The 27,057-nt window shown below is 38.4% G+C and overlaps 1 protein-coding gene across 1 annotated transcript in view; it reads left to right on the top strand.

Annotated features, from left to right (window-relative positions):
• The window catches only part of LOC119649518 (UDP-glucose 6-dehydrogenase), a 40,444-nt gene extending 14,637 nt beyond the window's left edge, over nucleotides 1–25,807 (top strand). Inside the window, exons 3-8 of the mRNA XM_038051700.1 lie at nucleotides 15,489–15,627; nucleotides 15,684–15,833; nucleotides 24,265–24,476; nucleotides 24,543–24,830; nucleotides 24,918–25,232; nucleotides 25,296–25,807. Of these exons, the coding sequence (XP_037907628.1) occupies nucleotides 15,489–15,627; nucleotides 15,684–15,833; nucleotides 24,265–24,476; nucleotides 24,543–24,830; nucleotides 24,918–25,232; nucleotides 25,296–25,475 (1,284 nt within the window). The 3' untranslated portion in view covers nucleotides 25,476–25,807. The remainder of the gene's footprint in view (nucleotides 1–15,488; nucleotides 15,628–15,683; nucleotides 15,834–24,264; nucleotides 24,477–24,542; nucleotides 24,831–24,917; nucleotides 25,233–25,295) is intronic.
• The last annotated feature ends 1,250 nt before the right edge of the window (nucleotides 25,808–27,057 follow it).

Raw genomic sequence — 27,057 nt, forward strand, 5'->3', positions numbered from 1 at the left:
AAACACATTTCATTCTCTGTGTAATTAGCTGAGTGAAATTTTGACATGTTATTGAGTTGAGAAGTGCTGATAAGAAGTATCTGTAGATATTTGCTTCTTGTATTTCTTCCCATAGTAGAAATTCAACGAGCATCATGATTCATACTTTATTCTTCGAATAAAAATTATTGCACCTTTCGAGAATGATATAATCAAAAATCACTGTTTCCTGTTTTGACGCTTTTAAACTCATAGCAGCAACTTATATATATATATAGGTTTCGAGTAGAGGAGTTTCTAGTTTCATGATCAATTAAATTCTCAGAATTCCTAGTAAGGGCCATTCCTTCGACTTTTCTACAATCTGAGATTTCTGAATCTTAAAAAAAAGAGTACACATAATTTCCCTTATCTAATTTAAATCTACTTAGAACGTCCTGCTACAAATTGTTATAAAAATGTTTCTAAAGCGTGGGCAACTCATCGATTATCTTAAGCCTTGCAATATTCATGATTACAAGAAGTTGTGCTTTTTTTCACGATGGAGCTTCAATAACATAGCGTGCTCATCATATGGAATGAGAAGCCGCGCAACGCTTCATGTTGCGCAAACGTACCTGTAATTCGCACCTTGAACAATTTTATTTTTGCAAATTCTTTGATGCTTACACCACACCGTAAATTCTTCAATTCGAATTTATAGTTGATGAAATCTCTTTTATTAGTGATGCGTAAGATGTTCATGAATGGATGGATAAAAACGTGTTTTTTAAACACCTTCAACATCCATGTCTTATCGTTGAAGCTAATGACAATAAACTTTCACCTTGAAGGAGTCGTGTCTATTTTGAGTCGAGGTATTGTGGAGTTTTTTTTTGGAGGAAAAATTATTCGACGATAACTTAATTGCATACGTATCTGAAGAAGCTTACGTCACTTGTAATTATTGAATAGTTACCTGATAACTTAGGGCGGTGAACGTATATATGCATTGGTTGCCAAGCAGGTATGACATGCTGTTATCATACTTAAGGCACGTTTCAGAAAACTGACGAAGCTTGCCCTAGGAAGTAATATAGTATTCTTATCTCCTAGGTGATGGCAGCTACGGTGTATAATGCAATAAAATCGAGCGATTTCACTGACATGTTAAACAAGTCGGGAAACCGGAAGCTAGACGCTTCAGGTATGAAAGGTTTTGTGTATTTTTTTTATAAAGAGATTTGGGTGTGCATTTGTCCCATTAGCATGTAGCAGGTAATATATACATATATTATGCGCGAATATCCACTTTCAAGTCATATTGACATTCAAAGTCTTGAATTTGCACAGAAGCGACAGCTTTGACCTACTGTAACTTTGTTAGTAATAGTGCAATTTTAATTAAATTGGGTAGGATCATGCTCTATGCTGTAACCTACATTGCTGCAATTTCTTGATTTTAGGAGGAATTTAAGGGGGTTTTCTTGCTAATTACAAAAATTATAGTAATGTATTATTATTAATTTTTTTTGAACAGGTATCGGTAGCAGCCTCTTGAAATTTTTCAGATTTTTCGGTTAAGTAGTTTCTGAGAATGGGACCGTTAAAGAAATGATCACTTTCAACCCCCCGCACTCCCCATCTTTCCAAATATCAAAACTAAGACTGGCCTCGAAAAGTACTAACCGAGACCTTTAATTTGATACCCAACTTGACTATATTTGATGAAAGGAAAATTTACACCCCCCCCCCCTTTTGCATCTATGGGGACCCTCTCTTAAATTGGACGTAAAAGGATGTAACTCACTATATGCGTGAGCGTTCACAGTTCCTACCTTTCTACTAAATTTGGTGTCAATCGCTAGAACCGTCTCCGAGGAAAATGCGTGCGACGGACAGACAGACAGGCAGACAGTAAACCGATTTTAATAAGGTTTGGTGTTTACACAGAACCTTAAAAACCAGAGTTCGTCGGCGATATACGGGATAAATTGACGTAGCTCAAAAATTGTTTATTTAATAATAATAATCGTTGGCGCAACAATTCATATTGGATCAAGGCCTTGAAGTGTGTTAGAGCACTTTATTAAATACCATAACGGTACACTACAAGATTAGAGAACCCTGTAGGAGGCAATGTGGTCAGCATTGCGCTTGCGCGAGATGATTACCCTGATTTGACTCAGGTACTCATTCTCAGCTGAGTCGACTGGTATTCCACGTCAAATCACGATACAAATCCCACTATCACCAATGAGATTTGAACCGCGACCTTCCGTACAACAGCCTTGCGCTCTAATTACTCAGCCACAATAAACCTCCATTTGAAAACCCAAGCCTTAGAATTTTTTAGGCCAGTTTTTGTATAGATATTTAAATTGTCTGTGCTTTAAGCGTTATCGTGAAGCAAAGTCACACCAAATGCAGGCCTTACTTTGATTTCCAGCATTACACTGATAAGCTGGATATTGACTATTAGTTGCCTTCAAGAAAATTTTTAACAATGCAAAAAGAAAACATCCAAAAGAACAGGAAATCATAACACTAAAAGGTTTGCAAGCGATAGTGGGTACTTACACTAGGAGAAAGTGTGTGTTTTGTATCGAACGATGTATTACAGTATCACTCGGTGATATTTAGTGATACTTCGTACTGTGGTATCAGATCGGCACGGAAATTATAGAACATTTTTTATCATCAGAGTAATATTATGAAGTGATGTTGTGATGTTTGATAATGTTTGTATTGCTAGGATAATGTAATGTTAATGTTTTAAGGGTAAAACGTCGGATCTGAACACTAACAAAATTCTTCCGCGTCAATGTTCTCTCTGTGCTACTATATGGGAGTGGTATATGGACATTCATTGCCACTGTTTCTTAAAAGCTCCAACCTTCCATCAATTCATATCTGCGGTTTGTTATCCCTGTACTCTTTTGTGGGACAATAACTAATGGAAAACTTAGTCAGCATACGGACAAGATACTTGAAACAGTTGATCAGAAAACGGAAGTGGCGGATAGGTCATGCATTAGGGAAAGGCGACATTATACCAGAATGGCCCCGAACGGGTCGCTCTAGGAATGCATAACATACGATAGTGGAGGAGGAATCCAACGTTTCGAAAAATCGTGTAGGTAATTGAAGTATAATAGATATTACAAAGAATCAATAGCGATGGGAGTTTATGTTAACCATATATACTATGTTAATAAAGACTCGCATATGAACTTATCTTTCATTTTATTATATTACACTATACTTCTAAACTATATTACATTTCATTATATTACATAGTAGAGAAGTCAATATCGAATTTTACAGCATAACAGGGCGCTATAATTGCGGAAGTCCATCATCTGTGTAACATTAGGAATTGTTTTACTATACTACTTGGACATCGGGAAATGAATGCAACGTGCCTCTTTTAGATAATCATAGGTTATGAGGGAAAAATTCTAAAATAGAACTGAAAAGTGTCACTTATATAACAGCAATATATTGGCCCATTATTAAGGTAAAAACAAGTCGAGATACCGGAAGCTGGGCGCTTCGGGTATAAAGGTTTTGTGTTCATCTTATGTGAGAAACTCTATGCAGGATTTTCCATTCGTATAAAGCTAAGAATACAAAATATTCCGTCGTGTTTGGCCAAAATCCATACATATCAACGACATAAATACTGTGTTCATCCTAAATGAACAATCATTGTCTATTAGCGCATGACGATGCGCATGCACAATGCGAAACTTTGGCCTTCTATAACTTTGTTAATAATAGTTGGATTGCCTTCAAACTTTTCAGAACTATGTCCTATGTAGGCAAACGAGGCAGACCCTGTCTAAGATGGAGCGATGGCGTAGACCAGGACGCCAGACAGCGTTTAGGGACATCGAATTGGTGAACCTCGGCGCAAAACCGGGAGTTCCTTATTAAGGCAGGCCTAGACCGGATACCGGTTGTTGCGCCGTTGATGATGATGTCCTATGTTATCGTCTATGACGATGCTAAATTTTGTATTTTTGGGATTAACTTAAGGGGGTTTCCCAGTAAATTTCTAAACATGGTAATATACTATTATTAACTTTATTTGTGCAGATATCTGACGGTAACGGTACACTACAGTATACTGTAGGAGGCAATGTGGTCAGCATTGCGCTCGCCCGAGATGATTATCTTGATTTGACTCAGGTACTCATTCACAGCTAAACCGACTGGTTTCCAGTGAGATTTGAACCGCCTTGTGCTCTAACCACTCAGTTATCCGGACACGAGTATAATGATCAAAAAACATTTAGGTTTTGATATTTGCAAGCTACCCCTTACAAAAACTGTTCCGCTCGAAATGTTTCACCATAGGGTCAGAGCTTTTACTATACAAGACAATGATCTTGCCAGTCCTCATGTTTTCCTTCCAAATTTGGGCAATATTTAAGGTAGAAAAAGAAGACGTTGCAGACCTTATCTGAGATGGAGCGATGGCCAGGATGCCAGATAACTTTTAGGGATATCGAAATGGTGAACGACGAGGCAAAATCGGGATGTCTGGAGTTCCTTATTAAAGCAAACTAGATCCTGGTTGTTGCGCCGTTGATGATGATGGAACGATGCGAGTGTTTTTTTCATCAAGAAGAATGAAGGATGGCCTGGATTTTATTTCTCTCATTGCTCGTCCTTCCTTTAAAGCTACCCGTGCTTGCCTTATGTGTTTTTTTATCCTGGTTGCTGCTGGTTTTCTTTGTTTGTCCGACGTAGACCTGATCCCATTCTGGGCAACCGATTTTGTAGATCCCACTCATTTCTTTGTATTGCAAGCAGTCTTTTTGGGGAGCCTAGTTTTTGGTGTACAAACTTAAAGCGATACTGGTCTCATTGTTAAAAGCTAGCCAACCCAAATATCGAAAAGAAATCGTAATGATGAGCCTCTATAAAACCTAGTCCTCATGGTATGTACACCTCATTCCGATATCTATTCAAATAAGCAAATTTTTGAAACCGATCATTTATTTGGTCCACGGGTCCCTCTTTTCGGGGAAGTATTAAAAAATTAAAAAGGAAAGAAGACGGCTTACGGTTCGTATCAGGGCAAAGGCAACTCATCAGACGGTGCCTCACCTATGCTCTGGAAGGAGCATGACCAAAGCGATTTGGGAGAGCACTCCAATGGAAGAACCAAAAAAAGTGGGAGTAAGTTGCTCTCTATTTGGTCCGGTCCAACATCAAGTGGATGCGTAGTTACGACTCTGCAATCTCTAAACAAAAGTTTCTAGTTGCGGCCAAGTTTTTGTCTGAAATGCGGGCGGATTTACATTCGATGTAATTCGCACCCACGTTGAGTTTTACGAATTATAAAAGGGAGTGCATAACACCTGTGAGCCACTTCGGCCACGCTGCTCCCACCAACCATGCAGAATATCAATTTTGCTATCCGATTACGTCTGTTATTAGCAAATTTATGCCGAAGTTGCATCGAAAAACGTATCTTTAGAGGCGTTCAAAAAACATGCTTATAATATAGATATGAATATTTTGTAACGTACCCAGAATTTGAAAAGATGAAAAGTAACCAACTTACAAGTAAATTGATTGCTTATTTGCTTATTAGACGTTGCAATGAATTATTTACTGCAATGAAAGATATATTTTTCATACAACTTTGCTAAAGTTCCTACGTCATCTAAAGATTGTTCTACAATGTCTGATAATCATTCGCGCTTCCATTTGATCATTTATTTTCAATTTGATATCGGTATTCATTTCGAATTGTAAGCGCAATTCACATCAAAACTAAATAAAAAATAGGAATTATTAATGAATTGGAAAGTTGCGATGAAATAATAATGTTGTTGGATGATGTAGTAATCAAAAAGTATTCAAACATTTAATTTACATATTTGCCGTCGAATTGTTGGTATTGCACCCGTAAAGCATCTGTTAAAAGTGTAAACATAAAAATGTGACATAGTTTCATAGTGATCGGTTGAAGTAGCTCAAGTGCGAATTAGTAAGGGTCCAATGTTAAAAATTCAATTGACAACTGAATAACTAAGGAAATTACAATGACGTCAGGTTTGTGTTATATCCGCTAACTAGTTCTATTTCCTTCCCAACATTGTAGAGGTGTTGAATTTTGTGTTATCAGTTGCTCAATTTTTTACTTCTAGTTCTCATTCATATCTTTTTGTCTGGCTAGAACAAAGGCAATGATATGCTTATTCACTGTTGGTTTAAATATATGTTTTTTTTTTTTCATTATGTGGTATTCTGTCAGCATTTCATCATCAGTTTCACTTTGCCTCAGATGTTGAAAATAAAGTCACTTCTGTTCTCATGTGGCAAGAGGCTGGCACTTATTGTGGATTTTTTAGTAATTTATCGATTGTTGAGATGATTTTAAATATTGCAGTAAGTTAACCCATGAATAGCTTTGTTAACATGTGGTCAATTGAAAAAAAATGTATGGAAATTTAATGAATTCTGTATGAAGCCACCCTTGCAAGCATATTTTGAAAAACTTATAAATAGAATATCAGAACGTAGTTTTTTGTAAATTTTAAATTTTGAATGTTCTAAAAATTAAAAGAAGCATATGAATGATTTGCCTACACTTTTCCGTCCTTCATTGTTCTATAGTCGTATCGAGGCTTGCCATCTAGATACGACCCTTACCTCTTATTTTAACTTAATGCAAAGTAATATCTGCAATGTTCGTAGAAGATCTTAGTTTGATTAGATATTTGTGGTCATCCATTTGCTTCACATTACCAAAATTTCTAATTTCATTGCAATTTTTGATTTGTCATTCAAAACTGCAGGCGTGGGTGTGATACACCTTTCGGATCTGATGTTCAGAATTTTATCGCTTTAATATATTTTTACATTGATATATTTTTATTGAAGAACTGGATAAAACGAACATTCACCGCCAACATTGTGAGAAACTTTCCCATGCAAGACATATTGTCGCTTTTCCAGTGTTTGTAGACAGTAGCCTGTAATAAAAACAGAGAGAACTCTAGAACCAAAATTTCTAGTAACTACCGTGGACCACATACGCCTAACCACAGAGGTTTAATGCAGAACATTAAGGGGGTCATTCCGTGCGGAGGCCGTTTTTTTTGTCTTTTTTAAGGTTTTGTGTGAAACAAAACCTTATTAGAATCGAGACGGTGTCTGCCTGTCCGTCTGTCTGTCTGTCTGTCACACCCGATTTATTCGGAAACGGCTGGACCGATTGTCACGAAAATTGATGAGAGTATGTAATCTGGTGTTCCCTTTACATGCAGTAAGTGGCGCCATTTTGTGATAAGTTTAAGGGGGGGGCTCCCCATACATGTGAATGGAGGGTGCAAATTTCTTTTCACAGAATGTAGCCATGTGGGGTATCAAATGAAAGGTCTCAATTAGTACTTTTCGAAACTGGTTCAATATTTGACTTTGGGTGAAACGTAGGGGAGTGAGGGCTCAAAATATGACCCCCAAAAAGTATAACAGGTCTCGTTCTCAGAACCTATCCAACCGAAAAATCACAGTGGTGCATCTCTACTAAATCTAGGCCTCAAAATATATCTGGTTCCGATATCTGCACAAATAAAGTTAATAATAGTATATTTCCACATTTTAGAAGTTTACTCGGCACCCCCTTTGTGTTCATCCCAGAAGTACAAAATTTGGCATGCGTGTAATGAAGAACTTAATGCACAGTTTGGACAAGTTTGAAGAAAATCCAACTATTATTAACAAAGTTATAGGGGGTGAAACTTCACATTTTTTTGTGAATTTCGTGCACTCTACAACCTGCATGACGTCATCACCACATATCAATTCGTCAATACCAGAACGAAATGAGTTCTTTTGAATTGGGTCGCAGAGAATTATTTTGTTTTAGTTTTTTAGTTATTTGTCAACCAGACATGTGTGTATGTAGGTATATAATATATGCGTGCTAATGAACTTTGCGGGTAGTGCCTAATTCAAATAGAAATAAGAAGTAAATCGGAAATATGGGTACGATGCATTTATATACGTGCATATATGTGTACAGTATTCCGAAATTGACAGTTTGTTTGTTTTGGGTGAGCGGAGCATCTATAGCTGTAATATGTACGTATGTCTCGTAATTTGGAAAAATATGAAACATTATGTTGAATTTGTAGTTATATACGGATAGAAAAATGTGCGTTGAAATTTCCTACATAAGATGAACGCAAAACCTTTATACCTGAAGCACGAGCTTCCGGTATTCCGACTTGTTTGAAAAATTATTCTGATGGACTGGATAAAGATACAAAAGTGATTTTTTCACCATATGTTTATTGATATCTCTAGTATATGTGATACATTTTTCAGCTTGATACCGTAGCTAGTTTTCGGAATACGTGTCAATTTATGCACCCATTTCTGAAAAAAAGGTGTTTTTCTGCTGCCACGCTGGAGGGCGCTGTGTTCATCTGAGGAAAAAAAACTAAACGGCATTTTAATGTGGACAAAATTCCACGGTCCGCAAACTAGGATACTTAGAAAATATTAAAAGGTGAATTTTTGGTGGGCTTTTAAATTTAATTTTTTTTTGGATTTTGGTGTTTTTTTACGGCTTTTTTTATGAATAAAAAAAACGACATGTCCGATTGCATTGATCCTAGTTTGCGGACCGTAGAAATATGTATTAAAGAAGTCGTGAAAATTTCAAAGAATTTGGTTGGATAGATTTTGAGCTATGGTGGCAGCCGATTTTCAAGATGCAGTTTCGAGAAAAACGCATTTGAAAATTTAAATGTGATTATCAACAGTAAAATTTTAACTCACCATTAATCTGCTATACCTGGTCCATAGAGAGCATCCTCCGTTTCTTCAAAAAAGTCTTGTAAGGCCGATTGTTACCTATGGTTTCAATTCTGGCTCTTTTAGCGAGGTCAGTCGATCGTCGTTCGGATCGCCAAATTCGCGTTTCATTACGGCGGTCGACATAAATCTGACATATGTGACCAACTTGACATCCCATTGTCACTAGGATTTCGAGAATGCCATTGAATCCTTCATTGAAAATAATTACAGCCAGAAAAGTGGCTATTTCTACGATCTTGGCCCCAGAATGAATCAATGCATTTAACGACTCATTGTTGTTCTGGGTCTCTGCTCCTAAACATCTGTTCAAGAGATCATCTCCTGACAAATCTTCGTAGATTGGTTTGATGACTGTTTGAACTTCTTCAGTCAAAGGTGCCTTCTCGTGGTGGAAACTATCCAGTTCTCCTTTAGCTTCCGCTTTGCGCCATTTGCACCAACTGTCCTTGCCTGCTGGACAATTTTGATGCTGAGGATTTTCGTCTGTAGAACATTTATGGAAGAAAGTTGCCCAAATTTCTTGCTTCATTCCTTCTATCGAATTTGCGTGTGGACGAATAGCTAGCCCAAAAAATGTAGTGAGGTCGTTAATAACCTTATCAGTAAGTTTTCCAGCCCCTTTTCCACCAATGCCTTTGTGATTCTTCTTTGCATTTCTAAGCCGCGTTCCCATTCTTTTCGCGACAGGTCCTACGCATTCCTTTTTTACTACTACGTATATTTTATTATTTGGAGAAATTTGCAGAAATACTGCAGAAAACTCCAGCAAAACCCAATATACAATATACAAAACTTGTCGCAATTGGAACGTCCATGTTCATGCTTGCTAAGAGTTTCTTTGCTGATGTTGATCCGAAATCCTTTTTCTTCTCTGATAAGTATCGATTCCCATGAAATACTCGTTTTTTAGTGCGAGCATGACGTTGAACGTTAAGCGATCTCCCTTCGTACGATCCATTTAAAAAAATCACTGAACACACAAACAGCACAATACTTACAACAAAATATAACTGAGTATAGCTTGAAAGCCTTTCAGTGGTCACTCTAGACTGGATTATCCTTTTTATTCCAAATAGCAAATAAGTTTAGGCAATTGATTGGTTTTCCATCTTTTTATATTCATACCTGTGTTCGAATTTCTAAGGCTCAGGTAAAAAACTAACACGTAAAAAAAGATTCGATGCTCTTTCTCATCGAGTACTCTAGCCGCGGCTGCAAACTCCTTACCTGTTTAACACTGTAATTTCTGAACCACTCGGAATATGGAAAAATCCCTTTGCCCATTCTCCACTATATATAGATACAATTCATGGAAAAAAAAATCGATTTCTCCAACCCGACGCACGGGATAACCCCGTTAAGCAAAATATGCGTCTTTAGTCACGTCAACATCGTATTGAAACAGCCAAAACAACAGAATCTCCCTTCAAAGCTGCGCAATGACGACCATTGCGCAAAGAAACAAACCCCAGTCATTAGCTAAGCAATTGATCTTGGATAAATTTCTCAAAAGCAGATGTTGGTGATCCCCGTTTTGCGACATTTAGAGCGATTTCTCGTTACACTAACGCAAACAGTGACACAATTCAATGCATCTTTGGAGGCCATGTTTCCGGAGGTGAGGTGAACCAAATCACGAATTCCCCAGGTTGTATGTATGTTGTATGACATGTATCCAATTACATGTCATACAACATGGATACCCAACAAGATAAAAAATTACATGACAACAGTTTATTGATTTCTTCAGTATTCCCATTGGTTATCAAGAATAATCTCTCAGAAAGCAAACGACTGTTTGATATTATAAACAAGTTTAAAAGCCTCAATATTAATCTCCTGTTGCTTCTTGAGGAAAGTCTACATAATGGCTGACTAATCTGAATAAAAATTCTCGATCTTATTGATTTCGGAGTCACGAAAAACAAGATTTACGCCACAGTCAAGTCAGACCAAGAAGACTATATACAGGAGATGAAATTTGAAATTAAAGCGTGACAAAAAATCATCATCAAATTGATAAAGTGACATTGTGATTGATAAAGAGCCATTGAAGTGGAGTAGAATGCATCTACGACCTTGGTGGAAAAGCTCCGCCCAAACATTTGTTGGTGTCATTTTGGTCGGTCAAAGGCTTCATCTGGATGGAGTCACGAGGCTCTGTAATTACCATCCAGCGAATCAAGTCATCGTTGTTTCGGCCGGCCTTTCCGTTGTTTCCCATCGACTGTGATGTCCAGACCAATCTTGACAAGTGAGTCCTCGTCAGCGTGAATCATATATCCGCACCATCGAAGACGCCTCCCTCTTAATTTTTCCATGATCAGTGCAGCCCCATATCGATCACGGATATCCTCATTTCGGGCGTGATCCAGGCGTGCTACATCATTGGCCCAATGTAACACTTTCATTTTCATTATCACGAGGCGTCGTTCATCGTCTTCTACAGTTGGCCAATACTCAAAATCATATAGGGCGACAGGGTGGACAACACTAAGTTGGATTTTGGATTTGTAACTTTCGTTGATATGATCGATCACAAACAACGCCAGTTGAGGAACGCCACTTCATCCAAGTTACGCTGATGCGTGACGCAATTTCATGATGCATTTCACGATTGGCTGATAGCATTGATCCGAGATATTTAAATCATTCATTTCTGTGCAGATCACTCCTACTGACAGTGATAGTGCTTATATCATTATGATCGCTCATCAAAAACTTTATTATTTATTTATTTAGATTGCATGAGGTGAGCATTTCATTTTTAGATCAGTTGCTTGAGGTTAGCTTTGTTGTGACAGGTTAGACAAATATCATCTCCATAAAGCGGTGTATGGGACGCTGGACAGTAGTTCCACAGTTCTTGATAAACCCGGTTTTATTTACGGTTATTTAAACGATGTCGCGACTACCATTGTCAAGAATCCATTCAAAAATCTTCATGGTATGGAACAGCAACACCGGATACAACTGTTCTGTCGAACTATCTTTGTCTTTTCATATTGGAAAGATCGAACTATTTATGCAAGTCAAATGGTATTTATCACACAATCAACAACCCGATTGAACAACTCACTGAATCATAGTGTTGGATCCCAACTCTTCGCTTTCGAGAGCTCAGATGCGATGCCTTCAGATTCTGTTACTTCTCGCAATTCCAATCGTGCGCTGACAGGTGGAATTGCTCCAAATTTCAACAGTGCTTATCGAGGTGGAGAATGAACAAACTCTTTAGTAGAAACAACTGGAAATCTATTCTATTCATATATTTGTCACAACTCGTCGATAGCTAGGCAAAGTATCGTTCTTGTCATTAAAGTAACAGAAGTGTTTGATATCCTGTGCGTATTGGTGTTAGCTTTTGACAAGTCGATCCCGTTCTCTCGATTTCTCTCGCCGTCCCCAATGTTTATCCAGATTTCTGCTCGAGTAACCGTGATGGCTTTCTTTACTTTCCGATGGGCATTCTTCTAAATTTGCCAATTGGTTAGCGGTTTATCGTCCAGAAACTTATGGTAGAAGCATTTTTTCTCACGGCCCTTCATTTGAACATCGTCATTCCAAAGCCAAGTATCTCGGTTGATGAACTACTTACCAAGCTTGGTGATCCCGAAGATCGTAGGTTGCTTTGGGAATTGTGCTTTTAACTTGGTTCCACGATTCTTCGACATTCGTAATGATTGGTAATCTTTTCTCACAAAATCGCAACCATTTAATGCGCGGCAGGCTAGTGCGTTTATCATCGGTGGCTTGATTCGGAAGGCAGCAAGCTTTGCAGTCAGCGGGTGCGGTAAAATATTGGCGTCTTATGAGGATACAGTCCCACTATATAATGTATGAAGATGAGACGATCGTTTCTTTTTAAGGTTTTGTTTGCAAAACAAAAACTCGATTCAATGTCTGTCTGTCTGTCCGTCTATCTACCTGTCTGTCACACGCACTTTTCTTAGAAACAGCTATACCGATTGACACGAAATTTGGTGAGAAGGTAAGAACTGTGAACACCCTGACATGCAGTGAGTGACATCCTTCTACGTTGAGATTTAGGGGAGGTGCCCATACATGTAAAAGGGAGGTGTAAACATTTTTTTCATCGAATATAGTCATATGGGGTATCAAATGAAAGGTCTTGATTAGTACTTTTGGCAGCCGGTCTTATTTTTGAGGTTTGTTAGAAAGGCGGAGAGTGGAGGGGGTGGAAAGTGATGATTTCTTTAACGGACCCATTCTCAGAAACATAGCATCAACAAATGTATGTTTTCTGATCTCCACTTTCACTTGTCCTTCGGAAATGTCACACAAAATATCGAAACTATGACAAAAAACCTAAAGTTTTTGAAATTGCCTAATTAAAATGAAAATGTCCGTTTTCTGAGCTTTTGTTAGTCATGTAATATGTATAATCAGTCTAGCAACAAACTTAAGATAGGCTGATAAGCTAGTTAATAAGAGGGCAAATTGATTAGAAAAACTAAATCAGAACCACACTCCAGTAGTGATGGGTTTAGAGAAATAAAGTGATCAGAAATCCACAAGTTGGAAAGGGGTAGGGGAATGGGAAGAACAACGGTCTCCTATAGGAGGAACTCACCAAGGCTATCAAGCATCTTCGCAATACGCATAAAGTACTGAAAGAAATTAATGTCTAACATCTCACGAGCAATCACAATTCCCCTCATAGTAGAAATGATTCTGTATTGAGGCAAAACTAAAGAGCTAAAGTACAATTTCAGAGAAAGATGCCATTAAGGCTTGCTAATGGCAAGTATCAAAGCTTTTCGGGAGCTTCCTTCTGGTACGCCTATGAAAAGATAATTCTCCAAAATGATTTAAAATTCACAGAGGTCAAAGGTATACTACGAGTCAACGAGTAGTTTGAGCGTTCAAATTTCTGTGGTAGAAAAGTAAATCAAAAACTAAAAAAACTAAAAAAGGACTCACGGTTTCGTCCAGGGCATAGGCAACTCTTCAGATGCTGCCTCACCTCTGCCCTGAGAGCAGCTTGATCGCAACAAGTGGAAAAACACTCCTTTATATAATCGCAAAAACACAACAAGGTTGCGAATTATATTTAAGTTAAACCAACATCATGTGGATGTGGACTTAGGAAAATAAAAATAAACAAATAAATCAAATTGAATTGATATAAAGCTCATCTGCAACTCTGGATTCGTTGAATACCCAGGAGCAAGTGCACAGAATCATGCCGGAATTTAATTAAATGAGAGGATATGGTTCCACGGAGTTCCTAGACGTACCAAAGAGATTCGAATTTGCCACGAAGATCTGGTATGTCAAATCAAGAAATTACTTTCCGCTCAATTTCACAAGGTTCTGGAATCCTATCCAGTTGGCCGACATTTTAAGATTCGGTACAAAAATTTCATCGCACGTGATTACAACTCGATACTGACGTATCTCAAAGGAAAACGTCCTAGTGCCAGTGTTGTATCTAATATACAAATTAAATATGTGTATTTCGTTTCTGGTCATCAACGTTGAAGCTCATTCAGCATCTTGTAAGCTATAGCAGCATTTAAGTCGAATCAGAAAGAAATGGCTGACCACCTGGAAAATCAGTGTCAATCAACGGGCCTTGACATTCACACTCCCCAAACCTACAACTTAAATTCCACAGAAGAATAAAATGGACAAGATTTATTGAAACCAAGAGGCAACAAATGAACACCAAAGCAAGGAATCTGAACAACAAAGATCTTTTTACCAGGCGGTCATAAGACTTATCTGGTCATATGGGGTCCAGTTTTGGGGATTGGGAAGAATTCAACATAGAACAACTATAATCTAAAACTCTGCGAACAATTACAGGGCACCGTAGTTCGATCAACAGATACGTACCTACCTAGCTACAAAGCCGATTGGCTCAAAAGGTTCCATATATTCGATGAAAGGAGCCGGTAGCATAGACGCTTTCGTTAGTTCTATGATATGGAAGTAGGAGGAAAGTAGGAGTAGTAAAAATGAAAATTTTTGTTTGGGATGAGTTGTGCCATCTACTTGATGGCGGGCTGCACATATTTGAGAAGCAACTTACTTCTGCTATTCAGTGCGCGGACTACTCTTTCGTGGACAAACGCCGAGTAATTTTAAAAATTATAATATTGGCTATGCAGTTTCGATCGCAGGGCAGAGGCGATCTCAGCAGACGCTGCCCCGCGCCTCTACCCTGCAGAGCAACGTGACCGAAAGCGGCAACGGGTGGCATTTGGCTCGTTTATATTGAATTCAAAACCCGCCAAGGGTATGAATTATAACGACCGAAATTGCCTGGTTAGAACCTAAACTGGTTTAAGATAATAAACTGCTGTTCCGCAGGGTAGAAGCGCTGAGGCAGCGTCTGATGAGATCGCATCTGCCCTGCCATGGAAACCGCATAGCCAATATTATAAATTTTAGTAGTATTTTTGTTGTGAGGAAATATACATCAGCACTTTGTGTAGTATTATTCATATATAAATATTATCCATCGGCCGCCGTTGCTTAAGTTTACATGCCAATATTTTCTGACGATTTACTTAGATGACTCCATCCCATTGAGCACAAGTATAATGACTTGGCTATTTCTTTTGCATACATTTTTTATTGTATTACTTAGTAAAACGTAATGAAATCATGAAGTTGTCTGCACCCAATCATATTAACTGATGATTTATTTTCAGCCGGGTTTAGATGATGTTGTAAAGAAATGTCGGAACGTTAATCTTTTCTTCTCAACCGATGTTGAAACTGCTATTCGAGAGGCTGACTTAATTTTCATTTCTGTGAACACACCCACAAAAACATTCGGAAACGGGAAAGGTAAATTGAATATATAATTTAGAATAGTTCAATTCCTTAAATGAATCTATTTTTAGGAAGAGCAGCAGATCTGAAGTACGTTGAAAGTGCTGCGCGGCTAATTGCAGAGATAGCACAAAGTAATAAAATAGTTGTTGAAAAAAGCACAGTTCCAGTTCGGGCAGCAGAAAGTATAATGCATATATTGAGAGCTAATCAAAAGCCCGGTAGGTAAATTAAGGAAATTGATACGTATCATTTGAGGATGACTTAAGGTTCAATGCATGAAAGAACATCCTCTTATTGATCCCATATATTTTATATTTGTTAAAGAGTGTTGAAACTTTCTTGTCTCAATCGTTTTAAAATAAAATCATCACGGAAACAATAGCACGAAAATAAATGGAATCTAACATATTTGAAGGAATTTGGAAAACATTCTAAAAACTCCAGTTATCTTGGAAAATAGAATCAAATTCCACCACGCAAAAAAGAAATAGTCATTTCCTCAAATAGAGTGAAATTTCACCTTGCAAAAGAAAAATAATCATTTTCTGATCACTATCTCGCTAAAATGTGATAAGACAAAAAAGCATCTGCCTACCTGAAACAGATTGCTTCGTCATCTTCATTCCTATATGGCTAGTAGAGGGGAATACAGTAGCGTGCAAAAACAATGCCCCTACCTTTCAAATCATAATTTGCAACGTAATAGTTCTAAATTCCTAATTCTTGTAAAGAACATACTCCGAGCAAAATCTTTGCAAAAATAAATAAAAAAAAATATTTTATTTTATGGATGCCATCGGATGAACACAAATTAGTCTTTGCCGAAACAGACAGTGAAAAACTTGGATGGAAAAATTATTTTATAAGTTTACCGCATAGGAAATTTCACACTAATCATGAATAGACTACACATTGCCTCACGTTTGGATCTTGGGCTCGTAAGTGGATCAGTTTTCTAGTTATTGGCGATCTGCTAAGAGACCCACGCTTATTTATTATTTTAAAAAAAGTGGTTGCGACTCGTTAATGTTTTGGGTAGGGTTTATTATTAAGGGGCAGCTTCAGCGGCAAATTATCTCATCTCATAGCTAGCGTTGAATAATTCAAAATCACTGGCTTCCTGCCCAACGAAATGAATATTTTTACTTTCTCTTGTTCACCAAATATTAAACTAATGGATAACCTTTGTCCAATAATTGTTCATATTATTTACGATCGAAACATGTCGTATCTTGAAGTCAATGTCTTTAAGGAGGCAGTACTCATAGCGTCGAATACTATCCAATCTTAAACAAATTTACATCTCGCTATTATCATCGTCGTAGTTTCTGCCTCTCTTAAGGGGGAAACTACATTTTCGCATTACATTAATCATATTCCGAACAACTTTTGAGTATTTTTTTTGTAAAAGTTAAGCCACAAACAAAAAAATTACACGACATTCTCAATTCAGCTGAAAACAGTCAAAATCGAATATTTTGAAGATGTTAAAAAAATATTTTAATTTTCATCATTTTTTCACTAATTAGACACTTTAAAAGTATGATTTCACCCCAGATGTTGGTAATTCTTCATAATTTTGTAAAGAATAATACCTCCAAATTTCATAATGATCCATTTATTACTTTTTGAGCTAGATCTCCCGCAAATGTGAAAAACGTCATTTTGACAAAACCGCCTTTGAAACAAAAAGTGTTAGAAAAATCCCCTTTCAGATATGAAGACATTTATCATTGATTGACGCTGAGTATTTTTAAATACACTATTTACATTACGCTACAAGATTTCCGAAGGACATGAAGCAACTACCTCTTAGACGGTGGACCCTAAGCCTGTACCCAATAATCGCTCGGTTCTACGCTCATAAAATCTAACGGACCACGAATTTCGCTTTAAAATTTCTACAGTGTATTCTGAGATGGGTTAGCTAATGATCCATGTAATACAAAAAAGTCAATTCTGAAAACCTCCTAATGTGGTTTCCCCCCTTAAAATTACCCTTTCATCTAGTAGGGCAAAATATAAGAACGATAGTTACTACTGAAATATTTGGAAATTACAGAAATTCCGAGTCTAGGGCTCAGATCGTTTGTGAACTTGCTTCCGGGAATGAATTGTAATATTCTTCGTATTAAATGAGAAGTTTTGTAGAAACACTAGATCTACGAATGAAATTTTCATCCACTGCTTTAATAGAACAACTTTTGAAAAATCTTCTAGGCGTGTTCCGATTTTTACTGTGTCTTGATTCTGGTTTTAGTTGGTCTACATTGAGCGCTTTTTGAGTTCTCTTCTTTTGCAGAAAAACCACTTTTTTATCTATCTCCCTTCTTATCACATTTGATTTCACCTCGAGTCGATATGGTATATTGAGGATAAATTCCAATAAAGAAATCCACCTATGTAATTTAGATAGGCTATAAATACAGTCCGGCATTTTTGCAGAAAGCGTATTTGCAAAGTGTTTAAGTTCATTGAACAAAATGTAACATATTTTTATAGATTTCGTATCGATCGTCGCGTTACAGATTTTACCGTCGATCACATTCAAGACCAAATCATGTTTATTAGGATATTTCATTCCCATAAGTCACAGTTAATCTAAAAATTTTCTGTTTCACATTTGCCAAAAAACTCAAAGGGGTATTTTTTGGGTTCAATCACAAATATATGAGGACACCAACAACTCGGCAAACTTTAGACATTATTAATTTTTACGTACATATGAGCGCTGTTGATGGAGCACAATTTTTTGGTACAAACAGAATCATAAATAGATTTTCATTGCCTTCGAAAATACCATCGAAACTCTGTATTTCGAGTGTCCTCCATTTTCTTCGCAACTCCATTTACTATGGGTTGAGGCCAACTTGGTTATTCATGTCTCTTAATAGATCAAGATCGAGGTGAAATCACAAGACCATGTCTTACCTCGTAGATTGTTTACCGCATTGCCGCAGGGCGGTTACCAGATGCACGACGGGAGAATAGAGCAGAATATCTAATATCCAAGTAAATTACCCATTTCTCTTCTTTCGGTTGGTTACACCATCAAACAGGATGTTGAAAAGATTTAGACGTAGCGTTTTTAGTCCGTATAATAGAGAAATCGAAGTCTGGATAGACGAATCAGTACTTAAATATAATAAACGGGGGCAGCCTGAAAATTTTAAAACTTACTACTACCGAAATGTCAACACTTCGGATATGGACTACGACTGGTTTCTGGAATGTACGTCCACTCCACGACAACCGTATCGAGGATCCTCAGAATACTCGCTTTCTCCAATTCGAGGGGGAATTCCAACGATATAAGCTGGTTGTTTAACGGCCCAAGCATAGTAAGATGGTGGAACTCTGGAAAGTACTCCTTTTACGGTAATGTGCTTTTGTACTCTGGAAAGCCAAGTGATACCAGACGCGAATCCAGTATCGGGCTATTTCGGTAATCGTCACCGCGTGCTCTCTTGACTTGGTGGTCTGTGGATTTCTGCAGCTTCCACCACCTCGTCATTGGTGGCGCATTGTTCGAGCACAGAACCTGTCATTGCACGAGCCACTTTGCGATCAGCAGTAGATTTAGGTGTTGTCTCCTAGATGTGTGTAACAAGATAGGCACTGACATCGTCCTAGAAAGAGATCGCCATCTGATGGTCGCTTACTATCACTATCGTGTTAGGTGCGGAACTGCGATCTCTCAAGTTGCTAGACAATGAAAGCTATCTGAGAATATAGATGGGCATTGGGCTACCGTCAAAAATGTCCTTTTTTCGGGTGCTGTGCAAGTCCTGGGCCACGCCCCTAAGGGGCAACATAAAATCTGGCTGATGGCGGAATCGTTGAACGGAACGGGTTTGAGGCTTTATTGACCGCTGTGAGTGATAGCGTGTGTGACGCGCTTGATACCCAGTTTGCATGTGGTCGCAAATTTCTCGATGGTCCCGTGAAGAATGTTAACGGTCGACCCTTCATCCACGATGACGAACAACTGAAGTGGGAAGAACACTTCACCGCCGTTCTGCGTGCTCTCTGCCTTCGCAAAGATAATAGCTAAAATAATCCTGAAACGCTTCAAAAAACATCTCGAAAACTCGACCAACACAGAGCAGCTCCGAATTCTCCTGCGTTACCAACACCCTATAGAACATTTTAAAGTAGTTCGCGGAGTTTATCTGCTTTTTATCGATTTTGAGAAAGATTTCGATAGTGCAAACGGAGTATATCTGGAGTGCTCTATGCAGGGCGGCATTCCGGAAAAACCAATATGTAGCTATTATCATAGCGACATATTTGGGCGTAAAATGTCGATGCTGCGAAGTACGGGGTCTTGTCACCGATATTATTTCCTATTTTTATGAATGACGTTATTTTTGCTGCTTTGCCGGAGGACGTGGAGAAATTCAATGGACTATGACATATTTCCTCAAACACCTCGACTATCCTGATGACATTTGTTTGTTACCTCACCGGGTCATGGACCTTGACCAAATTGCTTTGGATTCTATTTGGAAAGACTGAAGATAAACACAAACAAAACCAAGGTTCTCAGTCTTACGAGTCATCGTACTTGTCTAATACCCGTTACGATATCTGTTCATAAGAATAATACTGGAAAGTTTACTTTAAATCCTATTATTAGCAAAATTATAGTAGCTCAAAGTTGCCCTTTCTCGTTAAATTACTACTCCCGACGAGACAAAATGTCAGTACCAGTCGAATTGAATGTTGGGTATATTCAATGTTTATTCGCTGCTCAAATATTCTTATATAAAAAATCAACAAAATCTTTCACGACTGAAGCGTTCAGCGGTTTGCCGATTTGTTTTATTTTCTAATCATAATTGCTTTTTATAACTCAGCTACTCGTTTTATCAATTATCGACAAGCCTCGATTCACTATTTACCGCTAGTCGACATTCATCGTCAAACTAATCGCTCTCTTGAAGCAGGTCTCAGAACTATCTTAATTTCCGCGAGCGGTTTAATTGTATTTTTTATTTGCATCTAGTCTTAATTGCCGGGCATACTTGGGAAATCGTACAATTGGAAAGTTATTTCCTTTTCCATACATGAGTGTTGAAGTAATTATTGTTTAATAACGAGATTGTTCCGTTGAATCAATTCAATCCGAGGCCTTTTATCAGTTTCCTAATTAGTTTTTTACATCGATTCAATTGATTGAGTCAATGATGTCGACAATTTTATAAAACGATGAAATAAGGTGGAATTTAAAAAGAAGTGGAATTATGCTAACTTCATGTGATGAATGACATTATTTTACATTGAGCTTAAGATTAGGGGCCGAAAAGTAACCAAACGAAAAACTCGAACCAAATTCTGCTGGTGCATATGAAATTATGCACTATTTATTAAATTGGACGGTTACTAGCGGCAGATTACATAAAGGGCGTCCCTTGTTGCCACGTCAATAGATAGAATGAAACTGTATTTGGCAATGGTAGGTAGGCATCAGTGGCCTCTCCGCAGAGCCCAATTAGTGCTGTGGTGCATCGTTTTGATGACAGAAACTCCTAAGACTCCGACTGTTGTGAGAAGGTTATGGGAAGAAGAATTCAGTCGGCTCGGATGTTCGGGGCCAGCCCGTACCATTTACGAAGGGTAGCACCGCCCTGGCCATGCAATTAGAGGTCTCTTTAAGGTCCTCAAAGTATTGTTTATCTAATGTCTGCCGTCTGCCCCTGGTTAAAGGTATTGTAGGGTATATTAAGTCCGGCGTCATGATCCCCTATAAGCCAGTGTCCCGGGAAAACTGTCGCAATCCTGTACGCACGCGTCTGGTACAAAAACTTTCGCAGTTGGATCTTATTATAGACGGGCTAAATCCTATTCGACGTAGCACAGGGGGTGGGCTTTCGTCATCTGGAGTCAGCGGCTGTTACTAGTGCGAGCAGATTTCACCCATCATAGCACAGCCCTGACTGATCAGTCTGTTGGCTTGCTCATTCCTCTCTATGTTTTTAAGAAAAGGAACCCAGTGCGTTCCTTCATTGCTCTAAAAGCCTGGAAGATATCACTACTGAGTACACAGTTTTAATGGCTGCTTGACTGTCGGTCGATCGAAACAAATTAGCACTCCGTCTCAAAGTGTTGTCCGTTCGAATTTACATCTTCATTCCGAAGTCGTACAAGCATTTCCATTGGTTGACTCTAAGGATATCTGTAAACATTTCTTCCATCCTGAGATACTTCAGTTGGATCTCTTTTCCAGGCATGGTTTCTTTCACAAAGTGATTTGACACGTGAATTGGTTTTTGTGTATGAATGGTGCACGGGTTTTCTGCCAATTTGGCAGAGTGTAAGCATCAATCTCTTCAAACAATCGTCGCAGATAAATTGCTTCCTTGGAAGCATCCCTTAGAGTCGTTGTTTCATTGGCTCCTTTTCTACTCATCGTGAAAACATTTCTCTCTCGGTGTATGATATTTTGCCATCAATGTACGTGGCCCAATCAGTGTTGATATAGCCTGCTAGGCTACACTCTCTTGCTCCAAAAGTGATGTCTAACTCCAGTCTACCTTTATGGTAACGTAGCACACGTTTCGCAGCTTGCCAGTGTTCCGAAACAGTGACTAAATTGACTTAAAACACTGGTGGCATGCACTATATCAGAGCAAGTCGCGACTGATCAATACATGAAGGGTCCCAGAAGCTTCCTTTAAGGTGGGTTTTCTCCATTCTCCGCGGCTCAAGGGTATATCTTCGAGAGCTTTATTCCTTGTTTAAGTGGGGTACTAGTTGGGTGGTATGACGCCACTCTAAATCGAACCAACGTGTCTACAATATATTCTCGCTGATTCATAGTATTTGTTGCCATATTCCGAGTAAACTCAAGTCTCAAACAATGTTATATGTCGTATAAATAATTGATCTGATAAGATTTTCTTAGGAACTACCACATCAGCTCCATATTTATCCTTCAGGACTATGTGGCTTTCTACAGTTGGCCGATCATCAGATCGCAAATATCATTCTCTAATACCGAACCAATTTAATCGCATTCATTGGCATTCATGCGATATCTGGATCATCTTCGACTTTCACTTCAGTAAAGTGCTGCTTTCTTGGTTTTTCCGATTTTCAGTTTTCGGTCTTCCTAGTTTACTGTTAGTCGTCGGTTTAATTTCAGGAGTTGGAACTGCATCTATAATTGAAGCTGAATTCAAATCAAAGTCCAGAAAAGATTCAGGCTCGCTCAAAGTATCCTCAAAATGTGGTCCATCATCCCCTGGAGCTGTCGAATCCGGTGTCTCATTAATTAACTGATGTTATTAGTCGGTCTCTCGTTGTTAGTATGATGTTAAGTTCACCCGATTCTCCTGTCAATATCCGACTCATTCATTTCGACGATCTCGGTCACCTCTGGATAAACATTTTTATATGACCTTTTTCTGCTTTTTGAGACTCTTTGAAGAATTGTATATCCCGCGAATACCTCATTCTTCTATTATAGAAAACAAACTTCACTCCAATAGGTGAAATCATCAGTAAACGTTATGAAGGTATCTATCATGGCCGTTTGACATAACCTGCATCGGTCCACAGATCTGTATGAATAAGTTTCCCAGGAGCAGACTTCCTTGCAAATAACTCCAAAAATGGTTATTTTAAAAACAGACTTCGCACTCGAGCGTCGCATTTATGTCACTAATTTCGAGCTTTTTAATTGTGTACGTGCCTCACGAAGATTCGTTGCGTTCAATTATCCCATCTTCCTGTGCTAAGCGAGTAAAGACCTATTTTTTCTCGCAGGTGGAATATTTTCTGTTCCAGTTATACAAGAATCATTCACAAAATGTATGTAGTCCGTCAAACCGAGCTTGAGCTCGCCAAGCTCTACCTCTTGGAAACGTCCTCATCGGCACACTTGAAACTATCAATGTCTTCAGTCACTTTTTACTGACATTTGCATGCATTTTCATCATAGTTCAATTTTTGGAACTTTTCAACATTCCGGTTGTTCGATTTTTGCACTGGCAGCAAATTTTACAGAGAAGTCCTCCTATTGATACGGAAATTGTTGGAGCTTGTCAGTAAATTGTAGCGCAATTATGTCGACGGAAGATTCTCGTTTATCGGTATTTCCGTATCACTAAGTAGATCATCAGTGTCGAAGATGGCCGCGAAAGTCGTCGCCCTTGCTCATCCGCTAAAGCCTTTTAATTGGTATACATTTTGGTTCAGCTTTCGCGTCATTTACGCGTTTAACTCAAATTTCACTGTTTTACTTCGTGCCCTGAGCCCATTGCTTGTTAATGAGGGTCCAAGGGTCATGAAATAAGGTTCAGCGCATTACTAATTAATTGATGGCGCGGTTGTTTAGAGGAGGGATGGGGTTAGAGCGCTGTCGACCTCGTTGCCATTGGTTCGAATACCAGTCGTCGTGAATGTTTGTGTTCGTTTTGTCTTTGCCTTGTTGCGTTGCATTAGAAAAGAATGATGCGATCCTTTTCCGACACTCAAAGTTGACAAAGGCTTTTGAAGAAAATGATGAATTTTATGCCCTATAAATATTAATTTTATGCTCTATAAAAATGATCTCAATTTTATCTCCCTAAATTCTTATTCGATCATGTTAAAGATAATAACAAAGTCAAAACGAAAAATGAAGCTATGGTTTTTTATGTTCAGGTATCAGATACGACATTCTGTCCAACCCAGAGTTTTTGGCCGAAGGCACGGCTGTTGATGATCTCTTGCACCCAGATCGGGTACTCATTGGCGGTGAAGAAACTTCAGAAGGCCATCAAGCATTAGAAAAATTATCCTGGGTCTATCAACACTGGATACCAAAAGAAAACATCATCACAACAAACACATGGAGCTCAGAACTTTCAAAACTAGTATGCCATTTAATACATACAAAAACCAACAAAAATTAACTTCTCCATTTTTCCTGCTTTCCCTAGGCTGCCAATGCATTTCTAGCACAACGCATTTCAAGTATAAACTCGCTTTCGGCCGTCTGTGAAGCAACTGGAGCAGATGTTTCTGAGGTGGCACGAGCTGTCGGACTTGATTCACGTATCGGATCGAAATTTTTACAAGCCTCCGTAGGGTTTGGTGGAAGTTGTTTCCAGAAGGATATCTTGAACTTAGTGTATATTTGTGAAGGATTGAATTTACCCCAAGTTGCTGAGTATTGGCAACAAGTCATTCATATGAATGAATATCAGAAAACTCGGTTTTCACAAAAGGTATAGAATATCATTCATAGTTAAAATGAATTGGAACCAAACACTTACGAAAAAAACCGAAATGACTACAAATTTTCCTTCTTCCAGATAATTGAATGTTTGTTCAACACTGTATCGGATAAGCGCATTTCCATTTTCGGCTTCGCATTTAAGAAAAATACCGGAGACACCAGAGAAACTCCTGCCATTACCGTCTGCAAAACATTACTGGAAGAAGGTGCCAAACTTGACATTTACGATCCGAAGGTAGAGCCGGAACAGATCATAGATGACCTGACACATCCTTGCGTCACTGATTCCCCCGAAGATGTGAAAAAGGCAGTGCAGATTCATAGTGACCCATACAGTGCGGTTCGGGGTACTCATGCTATTGTTCTATGTACGGAATGGGATGAGTTCATTGTAAGACTTTCACAATATAGTTAATTTGCCCAAAAAATTAAGTTTACATTTATTTCTTTTCAGGGACTTGACTACAAAAGAATATTCCAATCTATGATGAAACCAGCGTACATTTTCGACGGACGAAAGATCTTGGATCACGATCACTTGCAACAAATTGGCTTCCACGTGCAAACAATTGGAAAGAAATTAAATCGCTCTTCAGGGTTGTTGCGATCTTGGGGAAGCATTCCTCAACTGTAAATTATGTTTTCGTTATGGATAATTTATGTTATTGCCGTGAATTCTTACTTTCTTCAAATTCTACATTCTTTAGTCCAGTATTATTTTATCTATGTATATCACACCTGAAACAGGAGGACCCCAATGCAATAATATAGTTATGTATACATATATAAAAATCTATCGTAAAAATTTGAATCGAAATTTATCTAGAGCGAATATTAATATGGTCGCATTATTAATACTTTTTAGATTTTGATAGAAAACGTGCAAGTGACGAGTGGAGAGAATATTTCTGTCGAGAAATTTGGAATTTCATTAAATGAAAATAAAATAATTATATTTTCCCTGAAGTAATTCTTTCGATAGTTATAGTTTAAAAGTTAACGAAGAACAAATTGTTAACTTTTCTCGTAGAAGGCTAGTGTAGAAGTTGGTCTTTTTTCCAAAGTGGCCGCAAAACTTAGTTCGGTCCAACTTTGTCTTCTTCCACTTTAACTGGCCTTAAAAGTAATGCACAACCTGACTATGTAGGTCTTTGCTGTCCAACTTGGTTTCTATTCAAAACCCTTGGAAAATTTTACGATAACAAAAAAGAAATGCAATGCGAGTCGGTATATCTCCTTGTTCTTCAGACTTTGTCCCATTCAGAAGTAGGAGCAGCTCGTTTTGATAGGATTTGTCGCTTCTGCTGATTATAAATTTCGTTTGGGTGAAGTGTACCGATTGATAAGTCTGTTACATTACTCAATTTGTAACCCTTGTATGTATTTATTCAAAGTACTGCAATGAGAGCAGCTCATAATCATAATTTGCTTAGATATATGGGGAACCAACGGACATGAGGGGCACAGAGCATTGGATGTGTTGTTGACAGAACTGAAACCAATTCTTACAATGCCTTCTAATTCTCGGGTCGCCATACATCTGTTTGGTAGAAGATATGAAGTTATCCAAACGTAGAAAGAACTGGGAAGTCCCAGAGGAATGCGTGGCGGGATACATGGAGGCTTTCTACACCGACGGCTTGAAAACAGAACAGGTCCCTGGAGCAGTATTCTACCTCTCGAATAAAAACTAAAAGTGAGCTTTTTCTCTGGGAAAATAAACAACGGGTTTTCAAGCTGAAATAGCGATCGGTTAAACGATAGCCAGGCTGCATTAAGAGCATTGAGTATTCCTTCGATCCCCTCGAAAATCGTTCAGGAATCCAGACACTGTTTGAACTCTATTTCTAGATTCAATACGGTGGAACTACTCTGGATACCTAGTCATTGTGGTGTAGAGGGGAATCAAACTTCAGCTGCCTGAGCAAAAGAGCGTTTAATCTCCCCCTTTCCGAGGTCGGAAGCAGCATCGGTATCATTGGCTAAGGCTGTTTTCATAAACTGGGAACAAGCTTCCCATAATGACATGTGGCAGAACCTAAATGCTGCTAGGCACACCAAACTTCTCCTGTCATAACCTAACATGCATACCGCAGTCGAACAGTAGTTGTGGGCATTCTAACAGGGCATAATTCACTAGCTGGACATATGTTCAGGCTAGGAATTGTACAATACGATACGTGTCCTTCCTGCAATGAGGGAGCGGAATACACGGA

This window comes from Hermetia illucens, chromosome 2 (assembly GCF_905115235.1).
Source record: "Hermetia illucens chromosome 2, iHerIll2.2.curated.20191125, whole genome shotgun sequence".
NCBI lineage: Eukaryota > Metazoa > Arthropoda > Insecta > Diptera > Stratiomyidae > Hermetia > Hermetia illucens.